This window comes from Pleurodeles waltl, chromosome 10 (assembly GCF_031143425.1).
Source record: "Pleurodeles waltl isolate 20211129_DDA chromosome 10, aPleWal1.hap1.20221129, whole genome shotgun sequence".
Classification (NCBI taxonomy): domain Eukaryota; kingdom Metazoa; phylum Chordata; class Amphibia; order Caudata; family Salamandridae; genus Pleurodeles; species Pleurodeles waltl.
In genome coordinates, this window is record NC_090449.1 from 506887747 (window position 1) to 506907444 (window position 19698).

General features: G+C 42.6%; 1 protein-coding gene across 2 annotated transcripts in view; it reads left to right on the forward strand.

Moving 5' to 3' along the window:
• Positions 1–19698, forward strand: part of LOC138261674 (cyclic nucleotide-binding domain-containing protein 2-like) — a 365490-nt gene that overhangs the window by 262889 nt on the left and 82903 nt on the right. For both annotated transcript variants that reach the window (XM_069210917.1, XM_069210916.1), the window contains exons 9-10: positions 4834–5095; positions 6861–7011. In XM_069210917.1, the coding sequence (XP_069067018.1) occupies positions 4834–5095; positions 6861–7011 (413 nt within the window). The remainder of the gene's footprint in view (positions 1–4833; positions 5096–6860; positions 7012–19698) is intronic.

Genomic DNA, 19698 nt, shown 5'->3' on the forward strand with positions numbered 1-19698 from the left:
TTGCTCAGGCTAGCAAACAGGTTAGGACTATAGTCTCACCCATATAGAATGCCGTATCGACCACATACACACACTCACCAAATATTTTCTTGTGATCAAAAATCGGTGCCCCAATGATCCTGCTTCAGGCATGCGTTTTTATCAGACTTTACCCCTATTTTACCGTATCGGTGAAGCATGGTAGCACCATACATACAATTTGACCAGATATAAATAGCCAAAGACCACAAGGATATGCATACACATACATATGTATACATAGCCATGCAAAGCTCTCTAAATATATGAAAACAGTTACTGAACACAAATCAGAGGCTGCCTATGAAACTTCATTCACATTCATTAAAGATCAGTCTCTCAAAAAATAGATTTAGGGACTAAGAATTTGGCAACAGAGAGAAAAACAGAAATTACACATTGAATCGGATTACTTCCAAGTCAGTTCAAACATCAGAGAAAACTTTCAGCCGTTTCCTAACAATAAAAAAAGAGAATGGCTGTTTAAGTGGCATAATATTCACTTACACAGCCGGGGCACATATGTGCATGTGGCTGATAATTACAGTATCAATCATACAGGGGAAGTTTCTGAAAGAAGAGAAAGCCAAGTAAATGTGGTGTTGAGTTGCTGCTAAACAAGAGGCACTTACACCGAAGAAGTATATCGAAGTGCCACCTGCAAGGCTGACGAGACAGAGGCTTGGCATGGTATACATCCAAAAACCACTCTTTAACACAGAAAGCGTCTGAATATCTACACTTATGATTAAGTAAATGCCATGATTTAGCGTCTATGAGAAATAACTTCATTGATATGTGAGTATGTGTGCTTGTGGAGTCTAAAATATTAACCTAGATAACAAAACGAAACTGGTTAAGACATCAAATGCCAGTCTAGATTTGCCACTGGCAAGGTAATGCCTTTTTAGAACTCAGAATTTGTATCTTGGCCACGAAAGATGTGGAGCACACCACAAAGTTGTGTGCCATCTTTAAGAAGTGGTCATGATAATTGACTGTGTTGTTCCTCTGTTAGTACGTTTGCTGCTGAAGTAGGTATCTGAGAGGAACTAGCAAAATATGCTTTATGTGAACATAAAAATATGCTATGGAGGCACAGACGTTGACATTATTGTATTTGAAAAACATAAGATGCTTTTCAGACACAAAAAGATAAAATTACGTTGCAAAAATAACTATTCACACTTAACTTCGACCTCAGAGTAATTTTACAAGGTTTTCTGTAATTGATATCTTTCCCAACTCTATGAACACAGATCGTGTGGTGTCCTATGAAGCAAAAACAAAATGCAAAAGGCTTAGAGGTCCAACTAATCGCATTATGTTTGGAGAACCTGTGATGTCCTGGGATGTCTAAGAATAGTCCATAGTTGTCTTCAGCAGCGGGCCTGAAGAACTAATAAACAGCCAACACACATATCTAGAAATTGAGGTATATTTATATTTGATAGACTATACCTTGTTAAGAATAACGTAGGAGATCCATATTTACTTTACTTGAAAGACACATACCCCATGTTGTGTGAATCCTAGCGAGGCTATAGACTAACACAAGTTTATTCAAGTTTTCTAGAAGAGCTCGACATGGATCACTGAGCCTACTACAGAAAAGTAAGCCATTTAAATTCCACCCTTATATAGCTAATAAAGCATTTACTTAAGAATTATCATAAATGCCAGCTAATGTCCCAATATATGGCTGTAAACCAATAGAAAAAGCAAAATTTGAATGAACTTTTATGGCATATTCACCCTTTAGTCACTTAGAAGACTAAGTTAAACCTTCTGCATCAAGCATCCTTTCTAACTCATGTAAATATGAATTTTCATACTTTTATAGACATGGCTTCAACACCTCCCAAAGGAACCCACCTTATTAAGTGGTCACCCAGAAGAAAACATAGATAATGTAGTCATTTGGCATAGTAGGCTTGCATTAATCTTGCTTTCCACTACCAACGCTTGTTTGACATGAATACACGAGACCCTGGAATACTTATCCTTATGCAGTCTCTCAAAGTGAATCCTAAAACAACAACGCTCTGCACCACTCCTCTAAGGGAAGAGAAGAATCACTCAGGATAATAGATGACATTACCTCATAGAAAAAGACTGACTGATAATGGCCAGCGTGCAGGTTTTTTTTTTACCATCACTGTGTAACCTGCTCATTAAATGTCCTCCGAAGCCTTTTAAGGTTCTCCTTATGAAGTCAATTGGGAACTCAGAAAATGAGAGTCTGCTCGGTGGCATGGATGCTATTCATTGTTATTGACAGACCGTTGATTCGGGACCAGTGACACAAGAACCGCTTCATGAGGCTGAGTGCCTCCATTATGTGGAAGGCCCCCCTGTGACATCGATGGCATCCCTATGAAGTGGAGAGCCTCCCATGACACTGAGGGCCTCTGCATGATGCCGAGGCGCTCCCATACTAGGGCCTCTCCCTGATGTTGAGGACCTTTCATTGACGTTCACAGCTTCCCTTTCGCTTTCATCAAGGTCCTTCCCGTAGTCAAATGTAAATACCTGCATATGGTGCATTGTGGACTTCAAGGGATATTATGATTCGAAGCTCATTAGTCACCTGAGAATAGAATGTAAGCAGGAGAGCAGGGTCATTTGGCTGCCGGGGTTGGATAATGTTGTCTGCAGAATAAATACTTCAGTTACACTAGGCTTTGACCTTGTTTCCTTGGTGGGGAGCCTGGGGTAGTGACATTGAGAGTGCTCGGAGAAGCACATGAAGACGCTGTTCAGGTCCTTTCCATAGATATCAAAGGAAGGTCAGACGGGCTTAGGCAGGAGTATACCTTCTCCATGACCCCGTCACAGTACTGACCACTATGCCAGTTGGAGAACCAGGCAAATGTACGAGGTCACAGACCCCGGTCCATTATTGACTGTGGCATTCTGTACTCTGAATTCTACACCGATGGAGAAAAATACATTTTTTGCCTGAGAAACGTTATCCAGGGAGAGAAATCAGTGTAAATATGCTGAGGTTCACCACTGAAAACTTTACTGTGCAAATACTTGAAAATGAGTACCAGCTGACTGAGAACAATACGTATGTTGTTTTTATCTCCACATTTGTTGAATAAAAGTGAGGCTGGTTGGGTTAAAAAATAATTTTTGAGACTTGCATCTGCTGCTAGAGAGGCAAGGGAACTTCAAAAACCATCTCTGAGATTTTACATCACGTATAAAACATGTCAGGTCATTGAACCTTATCTCCACCAGATTATTAATGTCTGAGAAAGATCACTCTTGACCAGGTTCCGGCTGGGCTCTGTCAGATGCAATCTTTGTTTCCCCTTGGGCCAGTACGATGGTAAAAGTATACTGATGTGCCCCTGTAATGGCACCTCTCTACAAACTCCCATGCATTTTACACTCTTTTGTAAATATTATGAACCTTTTAGATGGAGATTTTTATTACCGCTTTTATAAGCTTTGGGGTTCTGGCAAAGTAGTCCCACTTTTTACCATCTTCGTATGGTAGCTGATACTGCTGTGTGTCCTTCTTTGAGGGCTTTTTAAAAAAAATGCTTTACGTTGGCATAATTTTTTGAACTTTCAACTTTATCCAGTGTAATTGTAATCACTTTGTCTGATGTTTATTGTCTCTGTTTATGTGATGCCTGCTCTTTTATGATTATTTTTTAATAATAAAATAAAGATGATATGATGATGATGGCGACGATGGATAAAGAGAAAGGAGGGTAGAAACCCTGTGTTATGGGATCCTGCTCAAAGAGCTACAGAAAATAACTGAAGGATTAACTGTGCTGCAAAATGGGATTGTGGTGGTAGAGTAGCTGAAAGGAGAGGCTAGTGCTTTCTTTATATTGTGTTGTATACCTATTACAACGATTTCCTTTCGTTTTCCTCATTTTTTAAGGGAGAAAAGTGAAGATTATCCCGAACAGCATAGCTGCTGTATTTTTCTGGACATACTTTAAAGTATATAATGAAGTTTTCATAATCTTGCTGTTTATTTCGTGTAAAAAGGTGCAAAATAACTAAAGGAAATGTTGCTGTTTTTTCGCATCTTTGTTTTTGTTTTGTTGGAGACTTTTTTCTGGCTGCTTTAAAAAGTCATCACTAAGGGGGAAGAAGTGGAGAGAGAATTGGTGGCTGACCTCCTGATCCCGCATGTGGGCAGAACTGTTACTGTAACTTGATAACCTGAAAGAGACCCATTTTAATCAATGTCAAAGGCCTCGACTGCAAGCCAAATGTCTTGGTTGAAGGACATTCCTAGTGTTCATGATCAATGTCTGCAAGAATGAAATAAGGAAGACAAAAATAAAGTTGATTTAATAATCACTCTCTGCACCCCAACAGTGACAGAAACACAGATTTGATTAGAATTGTTTGGCTTTGGGTAGCCAATTGAAATGGTTTAGGTGGCTGAAAAAATGTGAGCATATGTTCAGCCAAAGATCAGATTTATACTGGAACTTGCTCTTTTTTATTTTTCCATGCCACCCCATATGAAAAACTACTTCAAAAGCATACCTCCCCTATCAAGAGTGTAGTTACAACTAATCCATCACTAGTCCCTTATTGTGCATGTATCTCTCTGGTCCCATTAGCAGCTTCCTCTGTGAATATGTACACACAATAGTTATATGTGGCATCACAACCTTAGCTTTCTCTGTGTTTTCCACCACAACTGCTTACAATTTGTGAGCTGTAATCTGGTTGCTCTGTACAGCAGTTCCTGTCAGGATGCTCCTACTGCTCAGCAAAGGACACTACAATAAATAAATACAGAAGTAATGATTTATCCTTTGTGCTTTGCAGAAACAGAGGGCAACCCCAGGGAAAGGCAACCACTAAAAGCCAGAAGCCTGGGGCCAGACATACAAAGCCCACGTGACTCAATTACAGCTCCCCGTACCTTTGTGCATTCACCTACAGTGTTAAGGGATAGTTATGCTCCTAATTTGGTGAAGACTCCATTGATGCTGCCCAGTGTGACACAAGCTTACAGGAAAGATGGATCCTTGAAATATCTAAATGACAAGGAAGACAGAGCTGAGGAATCTATCACTGCAAGAAGCAAGTAAGTCCAAAAAGGCATACTATAACTGCAGCTAAAGCTTTACATGATGTGTTTTCTTATGCTGCAGTAACATCTTTGAACTTTGTTGCATGATGCATTGTATATATGTGCAAAAACAAGCATGAAAGATTCATGTACCCTGCACCAGAGTGTTGAGTGTCAAGCATGATCATTTGGGATGGAACACTTGGAGTCAGGGCAGGTGGATAACAGAAAGTCTAGCCCATTCCTCCCTGGTTTTACCTGAAACAGAACAGGAAGTGTAACCTGAAATATGATGGGAAAGCAAAGGGGATGATACAAGGTATTCCAGTTTAGATGTCACACTGTTTCCTGGGCTGGTGGTGGATTTGTGTGGGGTAAGTGAATGTAAACATGCATTTACTGTGTCTATTGTCGCTGCAGTGGAATTGAAGGCCTTGAAGAAGAAGAGCCTGAGGAAAGATGTAGGACTTGAGTTTACTGTAGGGACAGAGTCAGATGGAAACATGGCTGCTGTTTGGTTTCTGGTAGCACGGACCAAGCCCAGGCAGCCTTGTGGTGGGGCCAAAGATATGCGGATGGACAGACTGGCAGACACAGAGTGGAGTAGAGATTGCAGCTCTGCAGGAGATGTGGTTGCAGAAAGTAAAAGATGGAGGAGCAACCTATTGGAAAGGCAACAACTATCCAAGTAATGGGCTGGTAAATACAGAGGCGAGCCTACCTAATACCACATTCTGATGTTCTGATTGTGGGTATAGCCTCACTGGACATACATTGGCGATCCTCCATGATCTGGAGGAGGATCAACCAGCACATGTGGAATACATGTAGTATATTTTAGTACTAGGGAGGGTATATCCTATACCTCCTATCTCACATTCCCTTTGAGACTCTGGATTAGATTTGTGAGCCTTCTCAGTTTGTGTATTACAAGACTGAACTGTGGCCAGAGTTGGAGATGATTGGAGATAGCAGATGTCCCTACTTCAGAAAGTAAGGTGTCTGTTGTGCAGATTATGCTGGAGGTATTTGTATATTTATCTGTTCCAGGCACAGTAGAAAAAGGCACCAACATCACTGCTATTCAGCTTTACAGATCCATTCAACTGACATTGGAATCTCTTGTGTATTTGCACATGTATTTTGACCACATGATTACATGTAACATTCCACGTCCTTAAGTACAGTAGAATTCCCTCTAGTTAAACCTACACTAAACCACAAATACATACTCACCCTAGACTTAAATGAATTCAGTAACTGCCTATTATACACGATACATCCCCTTAGTGATCCAAAAGAACCATCCTTGACAACTTCACACATTCTCTCCATTTTATGTTTTTGGGGTATCGGCTAACCACATTATACATTACCATGAGGTAATATTCCAGATACAATTATTTTGTTAACTCTTCAACCTCACATTGCTTTAAATTTTGATACAAATCTGCAGCTTGTTTGCCCTGTCACATATTCTACATCAAAACTATTTTTTATTTTCCTGTAAATGAATTAACCTTCACCCAATTATTGGCATGTCTAGAGGTTTTGGAGAGCAATATACTAGTCGAGATTTATTATACATTTTCAATCTATATGGTAACCTTCACACCCTTAGATGCCAACTGTTTCTCATTCTATGACTGAATGTCTTTTTTCTACTCCCTGAGGCTCTAGGTACAGGCCTCCTGATGATGATTTTTTAGGTCTTGAAGTTACTTTCAGAAAATCGGGGTTGGTCAGAAGCCTTAAGATCCTTTTCCATTTGCTTTTTCAGAGACTGTGACTCTTTTCTTGAGGATCTTTCTAGGAAGAAGAGCCGTCGATTGGCACAGCATATGATCCCAGCAGCAGGGGCAGATCTACCCAGCAGCCTAATGGCATCAGTATATCTGCGCATTGATGCCCTCTTGCCTGGACAATACTTCGTAAGTCACTGCACCAACTGGTTTGTTTTTATTTTGGAAGAGCTTATTTACAGTGTTGGGAATGTTTTTCATGTCTTCATAGCTTTGGATTGCCTATCTTTCAAATGTCCAAACATGGAACCTAATCTTCAAAGAAAAATCAAGGCCCCACAAACTCAAGGACAGGGAAAGCAAATTACGTGCCAAGGCATGACCAATTTATGTGATGGCACTGATTATGTGTAGCAGCTATTTATGTGGGCTATTGTGGAGGTAAAGACAACATATTTGCATCATTCTGTGGAATCATTATTGACTATATCACACTTATGAACACTTAAGGGCCTGATATAGAGTTTTGCAGACATGTTTTTTTGTCAAAGACTGACAGATATCCCATGGCACTCGTCTGTCCCTTTTGTGATGGAGTAACCCATCTGCCAAACTATAAATCAGGCTGTTCGATATCAATACAAAAGAGATACCAATCCCCCAGAAAATACATCTTTATAATTTAAACAAGAAAGTGATATACATTGCGTTAAACAGCCATTTTTTTCCATATGCAATCCTATTAGTGAATTCTAGTAAATTAATGTGTGAAAAATGCCACGGGAGCAAGTGTGAGATTTAGTTTGTGCACACTATGTGGAGTTACTGGAATCACGGTTGTACCACTTTCTTAAAAGAAACCTTTCCAGGACGCTTTTGTTAGACATCACATTTTAAAACACAGATCGAAAACATTTTGGAGATGGCTACGTTGTCCCATAGGGGACAATGGTCTGCCTGGCCCAAAGGGCATGGAACTTCTGAGCATTGACAGGGCCCTCCCTATGTTACTATCCACCAGGTCTTTGTCTGTGTGGTACGCTCTAACCCCCAGGTACTTTAAGGTGTCAGAACTCTAGGGGAGGAGGGTACTGGGGAGTCTCTGCTCATCCATAGTCGCTGTTAGGGGGAAGAATTGGGATTTGTCCCAGTTCATCTTAAGACCAGATGCTTCTCCAAAAAGGCATATGAGATCTATGAGGCATCGTCCCAGAGGTATACCAGTGCATCTTGTGCATATAATGATATTATATGCCATCTATCCTGGACATGAACACCCCAATCCAGGGAACTAGCATGGAGCGCACACACCAAGGGATCCATGGCCAGTGCGAAGATGATTGGTGGGAGCGCTGCCGTGTGCCCTGCTCAATGTGGAATGGGGTCAATATTTTAGCGCCCATCTTTACCCTGCCCAGTGCTTTATTACAAAGCAGTGAAACACAGGTCAAGAACTGTGATCCCACACCTACTCTATGAGGACCTTCTTCAGGTAAGCCCAACCCAGAGTATCGGACACCTCTTCTATATCCAGAGAGGTGACCCAGGGGTGCATTCCAGAGTTCCTCTCCCTGTCCATTTACATGAAATGGCAGTGTAGGTTTAGAAAGGTGTTCCTACCGGGTATGAAACTGTTTTGATAGGGGTCAATTGAGTGCTGGGCTACGGGTATAATTCTGTTGGCCACCACCTTCCCAAGGATCTTATAGTCTGTTTTTAAAAGGGCAATAGGGCCCTAGTAGCAGAGGATCTCTGTCTGGATTGGGAAGGACCACCAGCACTGCCTCCCTCAGAGACTGTGGAAGTATTCTCATCAAGTATGTCAGTTCATAGACCTGGAAGAGTCTCGAATGAGCTGCGATGCAAAGGCAGTGTAGAACTCCATGGACCATCCATCCTCTTCAGTGGTCTTGCCACATGCCATTTGTTTAATCAACTGGGAGATTTCATTGCTCGAAAGTGGGGTTTCCAATTCTGCACCATGAGATGCTTGCCTCTGTGTGAGCTTCAGTGCATCTAGAACATTCAGGTTGTGAAAGTGTCTTCCGTTACCAGAGCCACATACAGGACGCCATAATAGTAGTGGAAAGCGAGGTTAACCGCTACCTGTGTATTGACTATGGTGCCAGTCGTCTCTTGGATTGCTGTGATGAGTGTTCTAGGGGATTGGGAGCGGGCAACCCAGGCAGAAGTCTGCCCTCTTTGTCACCCTCAAGCAGAATTATTCCCTAAAAATTAGTTTCCACATGCATCCTATCTTGAGAAATTGGATGAAAGCTGCTAAAAAGTTCACTATTGACCTCACTTTTAGTTATGTGATTTTTCAACGAGTGTCCCAAAATCCTTCTTTGCAATTGCTTCCGTAAAATGTGTTATTTTGTGAAATACAGTCTTGATGTCATAACGAGAAATGAATAGCACAACCTTTGAAACTATTACCTGGCGATGGAATGCTTAATAACGTTTTATTGACAATGTGAGGCTTTTCCATGTTACAAAATAATATTTGGTAACAGGCACACATAACCAGCTTCTAAATTCTTGAACATATGCTTAATATTAAAATGCTGCATTCGGATTATTCACAGTAGAGAGGTTGCAGCGCTGTGTACAGGGGGAGAAAGCAGTAACATAGTAGTACAAATTTATAATGTCTTACAAACTCTTAAAATCAGTGCTTTGATAGTGGTTCTCTGTCTTGACTCTATTCCTGTTCAAAAAAAGCTTGGAGGGCATGCCTTACACCCTACTCCAACAGCATTTGGCACCCTCTGATTATCCAAAAAGTGTAGCGTGGACTCACATTAGAAAGTGAGAAACGTTTTAACTGTGCGCCATTCCAACTACTGCAATCCACTTCTGCGTCAGTGGCCCTCAAAGGAATGACAATTTTAGCTAGTAAAAGATATACTGGAAGTATAGTTAAATCATTAGCTGATCAATTAGGAAGGTGGTGATGGTGGAGATACAACTGAATCACTCATTATTCTTGTATGTTTCTTTAAATGGCCCAGTTTCTCGTGAAGCTGATCCTATTTGTGATCTTTCGCTCCAATTAGCTCACTTTTTGAAAAATGTCATAATCGGAGATAATTTTAATTGTGTTCAGACTATTGAGCTGAACATCAGTAAGCCGAGGAATACCCAAAAGAAACAAAAAAGTCTCAAAAACCATTGCTAGACTTCAGAGTAAATTAGGTTTAGTTGACTGTTGGAGAGTATTAAATACCCATCAAAAGCAATATATTTTTTTCTTTGCTCATTTTCGACTGGCATCTAGGATTGATTTTTCCTTCTTCTTTCAGACTCATTAATGTTGCAACTCAGCATACTCCGAAATGTTTTACGGATAACACTGTCTTTCATCTAGATATTTATTTTCTACCAATGGCTGGTCCAAGGCATAGATGGATCCTATATGAGGCCTGGGTCTTTTCCAGAGGAAATGGGAAATAAAATCCAGGTATTCCTCAAAGAAAGTAAATGCACAACTTCAAAATGTTTGGGAAGCCTACAAAACAATTTTGTGTGGTGAGATAATTACTTTCCAGAATACCTTTAAAATATTGAGAACAGTAGGTATAAAGACCTGACAAGGGCTTTATCTAGCTGAGACTGTTACAGTTAAATAGCAGATAGGGTTATATAGATACAGATCAGCTAAAAAGGAGGTACAACATTTTCTGTTTTCAAAAGAAATGATTAACTCTCAAATGTTTGGTCAACAACGATACGACAAGGGAGACTTTAGTGGTAAATTACTAGCTTGTCTGATTAGAACTCAAACAAACAATAAAAATACCACTAAAATTAAAGACTCTACAGTAGAAGAAGAGCGATTACGTCAGCCAAGGAACTGAATCTATATTTGTGCAACACTCCTGCAGAATATATGAGGAAGACTTAAATCTGTCTGAAAAATTACATTTTAAGTTTCTTAGTTCAACCCCAAGATTCCGTCATTACCACCAGAGGGATCTCTTAGCCTAATTCACCCAATAGAAGTTGAGGAATTAGAAAATGTTATAAATGCACTTCCTTCATGTAAGGCCCCAAGTGAAGATGGTTATGTGTCTGAATGATCCTATTACATGCTGAAAGCGTCTAAAGACCTACTCATAGAATTGCTCAGTTAAATTCTTAGAGGGGGGAAAACTCATCCCTCTTTTAAAAAATGGATACTAATATGGGTCCCCAAGAAAGATAAAAATGTACAGAGCGGTAACTCGTTTAGTCCTACGACCCTGTTAAATACATATACAATAGTTTTTAGGAAAAGTATGATGTTTACAATATCGGAAGTAATTTCAGACCTAATGGAGAGTGATCAAAATGGGTTTATTCTAACGCCTCAGCTATATTCTAATACTCACTTTTTGGTGGAAGCATATGCCTACTATGCAGCTAATATTCTATAAGCAGTTGTTCAGTTTATAGATGCTGAAAAGGTATTTGTCTTGGTCAGTTGTAAATTCTGTTTAAAGTTTGGGAAATCATGCAGTTCCCTGTACGGCTCTTCAAATCAATTGCCTACTAACACCAGAGAGCAACAGCGAGACTTATCTTAAATGTCGAAACATCTACCCCCATTAAGATTAATAGAGGTACACAAGAGGGCTGTATCCTCTAACCCTTGCTCTGTGCAATTGTTAATGTGATTTTGGCCTGCACACTGACAAAATCGGACGAGGTTAAGGCGGCAGTTATAGAGTCTCCAAGACATACATTATGTGCCTACTACTTGGTGTTTTCTCTCCATCCCGAGTGCCATTAGTAAATTTTTTGTCCTTCTGACAGCATTTCCGGCTCGTGCTGGCTATAGAATTAGTAATTCCAAAACTGAGGTGCTACATTTTAATACAAATGTTAAATCGCTTCTCCAATTTTTTCAGATGACCTATTAGAAGAAATCAACCACGTATTTGCTAATTAAATTTACTGAAAATGTAGGTGAGCTTTATAAACTAATCTGGACTCTTTTTAATGGTAAGACTGAGTCTATATTGGTCTATATTGTATGTGTGGGATAACTTACCGACCTCAGTCACTGGCAGAGTAGCAATGGTGAAAATGCATGTTTGCCATTCGTTTTTTTACAACAATCCTGACACACTTAAAAATATATTTTACAAAATTAATTAAAAACTCATCAGCTTTATTTGAAGTAAGTGCTGACTGTGCATAAACTTACAAAAGTTAAACCTACTGCGAGAGGAGGGAGGAATGTCCCTCCCTAACTGGAAAGCTTACTAGCTTGCAGCTTTCCTAATCACACACATTGCCTTCCACAACATAACATGTGCTAATACCTTTGACACGTTTTACCTGGGAAAAATGATGAATGGGATGTCCCCTGCACCAGAACCTTCAATGTTGCATATTTGAAACCCAAAACTGATGAGATATCGAATCATAACTATTTTAACAAAACAAACAACACCGGAAATATCTGAACATCCCAGCAATATGTATAAGTAACTTCTCTTAAACTGCTCCGTCCCCTAGACCTTCAACAAGGAGCAGGGGGGATGGGAAAAGGCTGAGTTAAGGAAAGCAGGAGACTGGATCTGTAACAGAGAGCTAATTTTCTGGGAAACCTTTAAAGCTATAGTGGCTTCACCACATGCAGCAATATCTCCAAGTAAGATGTACCGTAAATAAATGTTACTCCTTTCAGGTAGTAGTTTCAAGGAGCACAGTTAGGGAACTGGTTAATGTTAAAAATGTCACACTGAAAACTGGCCACCAGTCCAATAGTGGAAATTAAAAAAACAATTATTGCTTGAGGAAAGATGGCGCCTCCCCTCCCCCGCTCCCACCTTCCACTTACCTCGCTCCCGGTGACCCGGGATTCCAGCTTCTGTTGGTGAAGGCTCGTCTCCTGGAGAACCAAAAGGGAAAAAGAGAGCTCTCTGGTTGTTTTCTGCTTTCTGCTTTGTCTGTCTTGGAGAGACTGACTCCGGCAGGAAGTTCTGCTGGGGAAGTGGCTCGCAGTGCTGCTGGCTCCCTGGCAGCTGCACCAACAGGACTGTGTTGCTTCTGCATGCCTTTGCATGCCTTCCATTGTGGGAGCTGCTGCGTAAACTGCAAGAGCGAGGAACGCAGGATCTTCAGCCTTGCCAGGATCTGTCAGGAACTGTCAGCTGGCTCTCAAATGCTAACTTTGCTTCCTGCATCAAAGGGATGGGAAGTGTGTGCTTCCTGCAGCTGCTACTTTGTTGCAGGGGCTTCCTCTCAGTCTTTGAACTCTGAGTGCAGCTTCCGGATAGGTGCAGTGCTGGATTTCTGGTTGCTGACAGTAAGGGGAGCTCCTGGCCCACATTTACTTAAGAAAGATACTGTTGTAAATTGTTGGAAGATGGTAGTGTTGTTGCTGGGTGCTTACTGAGCCTCAGTTAGAATTCAGATTATGGTCCAGGGTAGGATGCCTGCCAGGGGCGAATTGAGGAGGGGTGGTGGTCGACCTGGAGGCGACATCCCCAATATTCCTCCAAAGGGGGAAAACAAACAATTGTTACCTGTAAAACTAGGTGAGGGCAATAGGAGTATTTGCTGTGGATCAGAAATGGAGAAAGAGGTCTATGTCCTCCCGCCAGCACTGCCTTAACCACTGCTTTGAGCATTTTGGAAAAGGTGGAAGTTTCCCCTGCTGCTAATTCTTCGGAAACTCATCCAGCTTAGAAAGAGCCAGGGTATAACGTCCTGGCAGGTCTGACTGCTGGGTTCGGGGAGGGACAGCTCAATAACCTGGTCACAGCATACAGTAGACTAATTTTTTACCCTGCTCCACCTCTGTCCGCATCAGCCGCATCCATGGGGCAGGACAATCATATGGGAAATAGCGAAGCACTGGCAACAACAACGGCTCCCCCTCAGCCCCCTCTTACAGGGATGATCCCTGGTAGTAAGGAAGTGACTCATCTGTCTCTATATCACCACCTTCACTGGATAAGCCAGTGGTGCATGTGGTACCTGCAGATTCTCTTCATGCGGCTTCAGGGCCACCGGTGGAGTATGCAGCGTCACTCCTACAGCCCATTACTCAAGCTTGCCGGTCTTCTCAGACCCTGTGTCAAGGTATTTTGGAGGTAGCCGGAACAGAAGGTGATGGCCAAGAGGCGTTTCTTTCCTTCCATGCCACTTTGAGAACCACTACCCCCAGCACAAGAAAACAACTGAACAAATGGCCCTTAAGAAAAAACGAAGAGCAACATCAGCCTCCCAGTTGCCACTTAGTCAGCAACTCCTGGACCTTTTGACCATCATAGCAATAAAAAGTCCAGCCATCCTTTCGGACTTGCCGGGTGGTGGGCTTCATGAGAGAAACAGGGCCCCAGCAAGATGTGGCTATTGTCTACATGCAGTGTGTGTGTTCTTGAGTTTTGTCATTGCAGACGTGGAGTGTGCTGAGTTGTGATAGTTTGCTTTGCATTTGAGTGTGCATATGTCCATTTGGATGTGGGTCCTTTGCAGCTGGTTGGTGTCAGGTTATGTCCCATGGAGTGTGAGTTGTTTGTGTTTTGTTGACTTGTCCTTCCCCATTGTGTGGCTGTGCATGACAAATTGTTTTGGTATTGGTTGTCCCTGAGATCCAATTAGGGCCAATTTCTGTGGACATGTTGTTTGTGGCCCTGTTCAACAATATATATGTCCCAGTGCAGCCTCCTTCCATGTATGGTCCTGTTGCTCCAATCCCAGCTGTGAATGTATTGTTATTGTGGTGCGATTTGTCTCTTTTGTCTCTTTGTATCTCTGTGGATTGTTCTTGGCATTGTGCTTCCATTGTGCTTTGTGTGTGTATGATGTTTGTGTCCATTGCAGGGTTGTTTGATGGTTGTGTTTTGTGTGTACCATGGCACATAAGTGTATATGTGTGTTGTATTTGTGGACAGTCCCTGGCCAGTGTTGGGTGTGAGTGTGTGGAATGTCTTTGTATATGTGCAGTAGTTGTGAAGATGTTGCTGTGTTTGTGAATGTTGTGTGGCCTTCAGTGTCCCTGAGCCTCTACTGTGTAGCCGAGAGTAAATGTGTGGTGTTGCTGCCCAGTGTGTGCGTGCTGGCTGAAGTGTGTGTGTGATGTGAATGTGTGGGTGCCTGTGTTGCAGTATGTGTGTGTGTAATAATAAATGTAGCTGCTGCCCGTAGCATCACCCCCCCTTATGATGTGTTTGCCAGCACAGCGTGGTGTTTTTAAAGGGATGATGTTACAGGTAGGTGTATGCGTTGATTTTGTTGACTTTGGGCCAGCAGCAGCATGACGTTTTCAAGGGGATCCATGGCGGTTCTGGATGTGTATGGCTGTCTGCAGGTGGGTGTCTCCCTTTATACTGTCCGTTTCTGCCAGCTTCTCCCTGGTGGTTGAACCACTATGGTCAAGTTGGCAGTGTGCAACCTCGTAATGGGTCTAGCGGAAACATGGTCTCTGCCGGCCTGTTTGTGCTTACAGGAGACTGCGGCGGTTTGAGCTGCCTGACAGTGAAGGGGGACCGCTGGTGGTCTTGTTTTTGTTTGACCGACAGACTCGTAATATCATGGTCTGCTCCGCCAGCCCATTGACAGTCCGACTGCCACCACAAACATGGTGGTCCTCGGACTGCGAAACTCGTAAGTAGACCCTAAGTGTACTAGATATTTTGCTATCAGCAATGGTTACCCCACTCCTAAAGAGCCTTCCTTCTCTTATAAAAACGTGGTGGCATTCCAGCCCATTTCTCAATTTCTATATCCAGTAATTCTGGAAAGGGTAGCTACTGCTTATCTGCAGGCTTATATAGAACCAACTAGGATCCTCATTCCTTCCGCACTGTTTTCTACTCAAGAATGCATATTGAGAATGCTGTTCTCCCTTGCCAAGTACCATTAGGATTGAGTTGGATGTCGGTGGTGTCAGAGCCCTAATATTTTTGGATTTTCCAGTGGTCTTCTATACTGTTAGTGACACTCGTCTTGTCCAATAGTTAAATGAATCTGGCATTCAAGCTGCAGCTTCAATCAGTGTCTTTCCATTTGTGTTTGGTAACTCCTAATCTATTGTGATGTTACCTTTTGAAGATGCTGCCAGACTAGTACGAGAGGGAGTGCCTGATGGTGTGTCGCTATCCCAGTGTTCTGTAGTTATTATCTTTGACTGCTGGCCCCAGCACTGCACAAGATTGGTTGTAATTTTATCATGTAGGGTGAAGCTGCGTGTGTGCCAATGTAATTACAGGGGAAAACGAAAGTAAAATGAACCGATCTTCTAATTTGCTTTCATTTTCTTCTGTGCTCAGGGCATAGCTCAGCACACCGACCACCAATTTCAATAGGAGAGGTACCATTGAAAAAAGGGAGACTCTTCCCTATCCAAAGGTACCTCTCCCCAGTGGATCCCTGCTTGGGGATCTCCTCAGGAGGGTGATCCCCAAGCAAGGATCCACTGCACTAGGCCACCCAATATATAAAACAGTCTTTATGCACCCCAACCCCCCACCCCTTTTGGGTGGTGGATGTGGGCAGTAGCCCTTAATTTGCAGAAAGGCCACTGGACACAAGGGACTTTTTTCTTATTTAGGAAAGGGTGGGGGCTGTCCAGAATGGGCAAGACAATGCCCCTACCCACCCCCAAAAATAGGAATAGTCCTTCTGCTCCCCCTGGGGACAGAATGGGGGTTGCTACCCTTAATCTGCCCCCCGGGGCGGGCAGAAAGCCCACTAGACACCAGGTATTTTTTTTTTATATATAAAAGGGTTGGGGGCTGCCAATAACGGGCAATGCAATGGCCCCACCCCCAAAAGTAGGCACAGTCTTTCTGCTCCCCCTGGAGGGCAGATGGGGATTATTACCCAAAATCTGCCCCCGGTAGGGGTAGAAAGCCGACTGGACTCCAGGGATTATTTCTTTCAGAAAGGTCTAGTGGTGTAGGCTGCCCAGAAAGGGCATGCAATGCCTCCCCTCCTCCGAAAAATACACAAAGTCTTTCTGCCCCCATTGAGGGCTGATTTGGGGAAATTACCTCCAATCTGCCACCCCAGGGTGCGGGGGGGGGGAAGCCCAGTAGATGCCAGGGAATATTTTCTTTTTTTGGCCATTCCCCCACCTCAAATAAATGGGGACACAGTGTTTCTGTCCCCCTGGAAGGCCGATGGAGCTAATTACGCCCAATCAGCCCCCCAATAGTTCAGACAGCCCTCTCGACACCAGGGAATAAAAATAGAGAGGTGGGGGACTGCCCTCCACCATTTACATGGTTATGCCCCCTCCCCCAACTGAAGGGAGCAACTGTCTTTCTGCCCCGCCCCCCCGGGGACTAAAGCATCTCATCCCAATGCAAGCAAGAGGTTATTTGACTCTTTTGGGTGTTGATTTTACATATGTGCCAGGAGAACTTGGCAAACTTCCAATATTGTCCCACTTCCGATGGTGAGTGGCTGCCACCTAGAAAAACCTACCAGACTCAGACATTTCCTAAAACTAAACATCTAGGGGAATCCAGGGTGGTGTGCTTTACACATACCTCACACCGTTTTCTCACCCACAATGCCCTGCAAACCAACTTTGCCTGAAATTACGCATTTTCCCTAACTTTCTGTGATGGAAACTTCAAGAATCTGCAGGAATCTTCAAAATTTCTACCACCCACCGCTGCCCCAACTGTACTAATAAAAACCTTGCCCCACTTGTGTGGGTGCCCAAAGCAGAGTCAGCCTAAAAACGTGTTAAAAAAACTGCACTACATGCTTTTGGCCCTTCCCTGTAGCAGGCACTTGGCCCACCTACACAAATGAGGTATCATTTTTATTGGGAGACGCCAGGTGGTAGTAAGCTTTCCATCACAGAAATGTGAGGCAAATTTATTTTTAATACAGATTTTAAGGTTTCTAAGGGATTCTGGGTAACAGAACCTGGGTAGAAACCCACAGGTGACTCCATCCTAGATTCCCCTGGGTGTCTAGTTTTCAAAACCATATAGGTTTGCTAGATTTCCATAGGTACCTGCTAAGCTGGGACACAAAATCCAAAGCTAGACACATTGCAAAAAAAGGGTCAGTTTTGGGTGGAAAAATGTGATGTATCCATGTCGTGTTTTGGGCTGTTCCCTGTTGCAGGCACTAGGTCTACCCACACAAGTAAGGTACCATTTTTATCAGGAGACTTGGGGTAATGCTGGGTGGAAGGAAGTTTGTGGCTTTCCTCAGATTCCAGAACTTTTCATCACAGAAATGTGAGGTAAATGTGTTTTTAGACAAATTTTGAGGTTTCCAAGGGATTCTGGGTAATAGAACCTGGTGAGAGCCACACAAGTCACTCCATCTTGGATTCCCCTGGGTGTCCAGTTGTAAAACAAATGTACAGGTTTGCTAGGTTTCCCTAGGTGCCAGCTGAGCTAGGACCCATACTCCTCTGCTAGGCACATTGCGAAAAAGGGCCAGTTTTCAGTGGAGAAATGTGCTGTGTCCACGTTGCATTTTAGGCTATTTCTTGTTGCGAGCACTAGGCCTACCCACACAAGTGAGGTACCATTTTTATCGGGAGACTTAGGGGAACCCAAAATAGTAGACCAAGTGTTAGTACCAATTGTCTTTCTCTGCATTTGTGCCATCCAAATGTAAGACAGTGTAAGAAAGAAGTAGTTTTGAGAGATGCCCTCTAACTCACATGCTAGTATGGGTATCCCCAAATAAAAAAAAAAAGTGCAAATAACCACTCTTCTAAACTCCATATCTTGTGCCCATTTCAGAAATACATAGGTTTCTTTGATACTAATTTTCACTCTTTATATTTTAACAAATGAATTACTGTGTACCCGGTACATAAAGAAAAACCAGTACAAGGTGCAGCTTAGTTATTGCCTCTGGGTACATAGGGTTCTGAGTGAACCTTCAAGCCCTACATATCCCCCCAACCAGAAGGGTCCAGTGAACGTAGCAGTATATTGCTGTTGAATATTTACCATAGGTAGAAGAAGGTACGGATGAAAACGTAGACACAAATGGCTGTTTCTCTCACCTCAATTTCAATATTTTTTTATTTCAACTGTTACTTTCTATAGGAAAAGGATCTACACACATGACCCCTTGCTGAATTTGAAATATTGTCTACTGCTCAAAAATATATAGCTTTCTGGGACCCACCATTGGTTTCACACCCATTTGTACCACTAACTGGAAGGAGGTTGAAAGCACAGATAATAGGAAGAATGGGCTATGTCCCAGTAAAATGCCAAAACTATGTTGAAAAATTTGGTTTTCTGATTAAAGTCTGCCCGTTGCTGGAAGCTGGGAAAATGGTGATTTTAGCACTGCAAACCCTTCATCGATGCCACTTGCAGGGAAAGAAATAGATTCTTTCTTCTGCAGCACTTTTTTAAAATTTTTCCCAAACAACCCACATTTAGCTGTATTTTGCCTAATTTCTCAGTCCCCTCACTAGGAATCCTCAAACCAGGGATACCTTCAGAATCCCCAGGATGTTGGGAAAAAAGGACACACATTTGGCGTGCATACCTTATGTGGACAGAAATATTATGGGAGTCTAAGTGCGAACTACCCCAAATAGCCAAAGAAAATGCTTAGAGGTGGGGTTGGGGGAGGGGCGGGGATGAAGGCCTAGCAGTAAAAGTGTTAATTTTTCATTCTTGGTCATTGTCACAACAAGCTCTTTCTCGCTTTTAGTTACTTTGTTGGTAGTGATGGTGGTGGTCTCCCTCAAGTTCCTAAATGGGCCGTTCTTGCCATCCAGATTGTCAGTGTGTCTCTCCAGCCACTCTGTGATTCTGTCCAACCAGGTGGACATCAAGTCAATGTTGGTATTGATCATCTGGAGGCCAGCTTTGAGCTCCAATAGTAAGGCATTAGACCCAAGGCACCTCTCGATAGGCGCATCCAGCACCTTGTGCT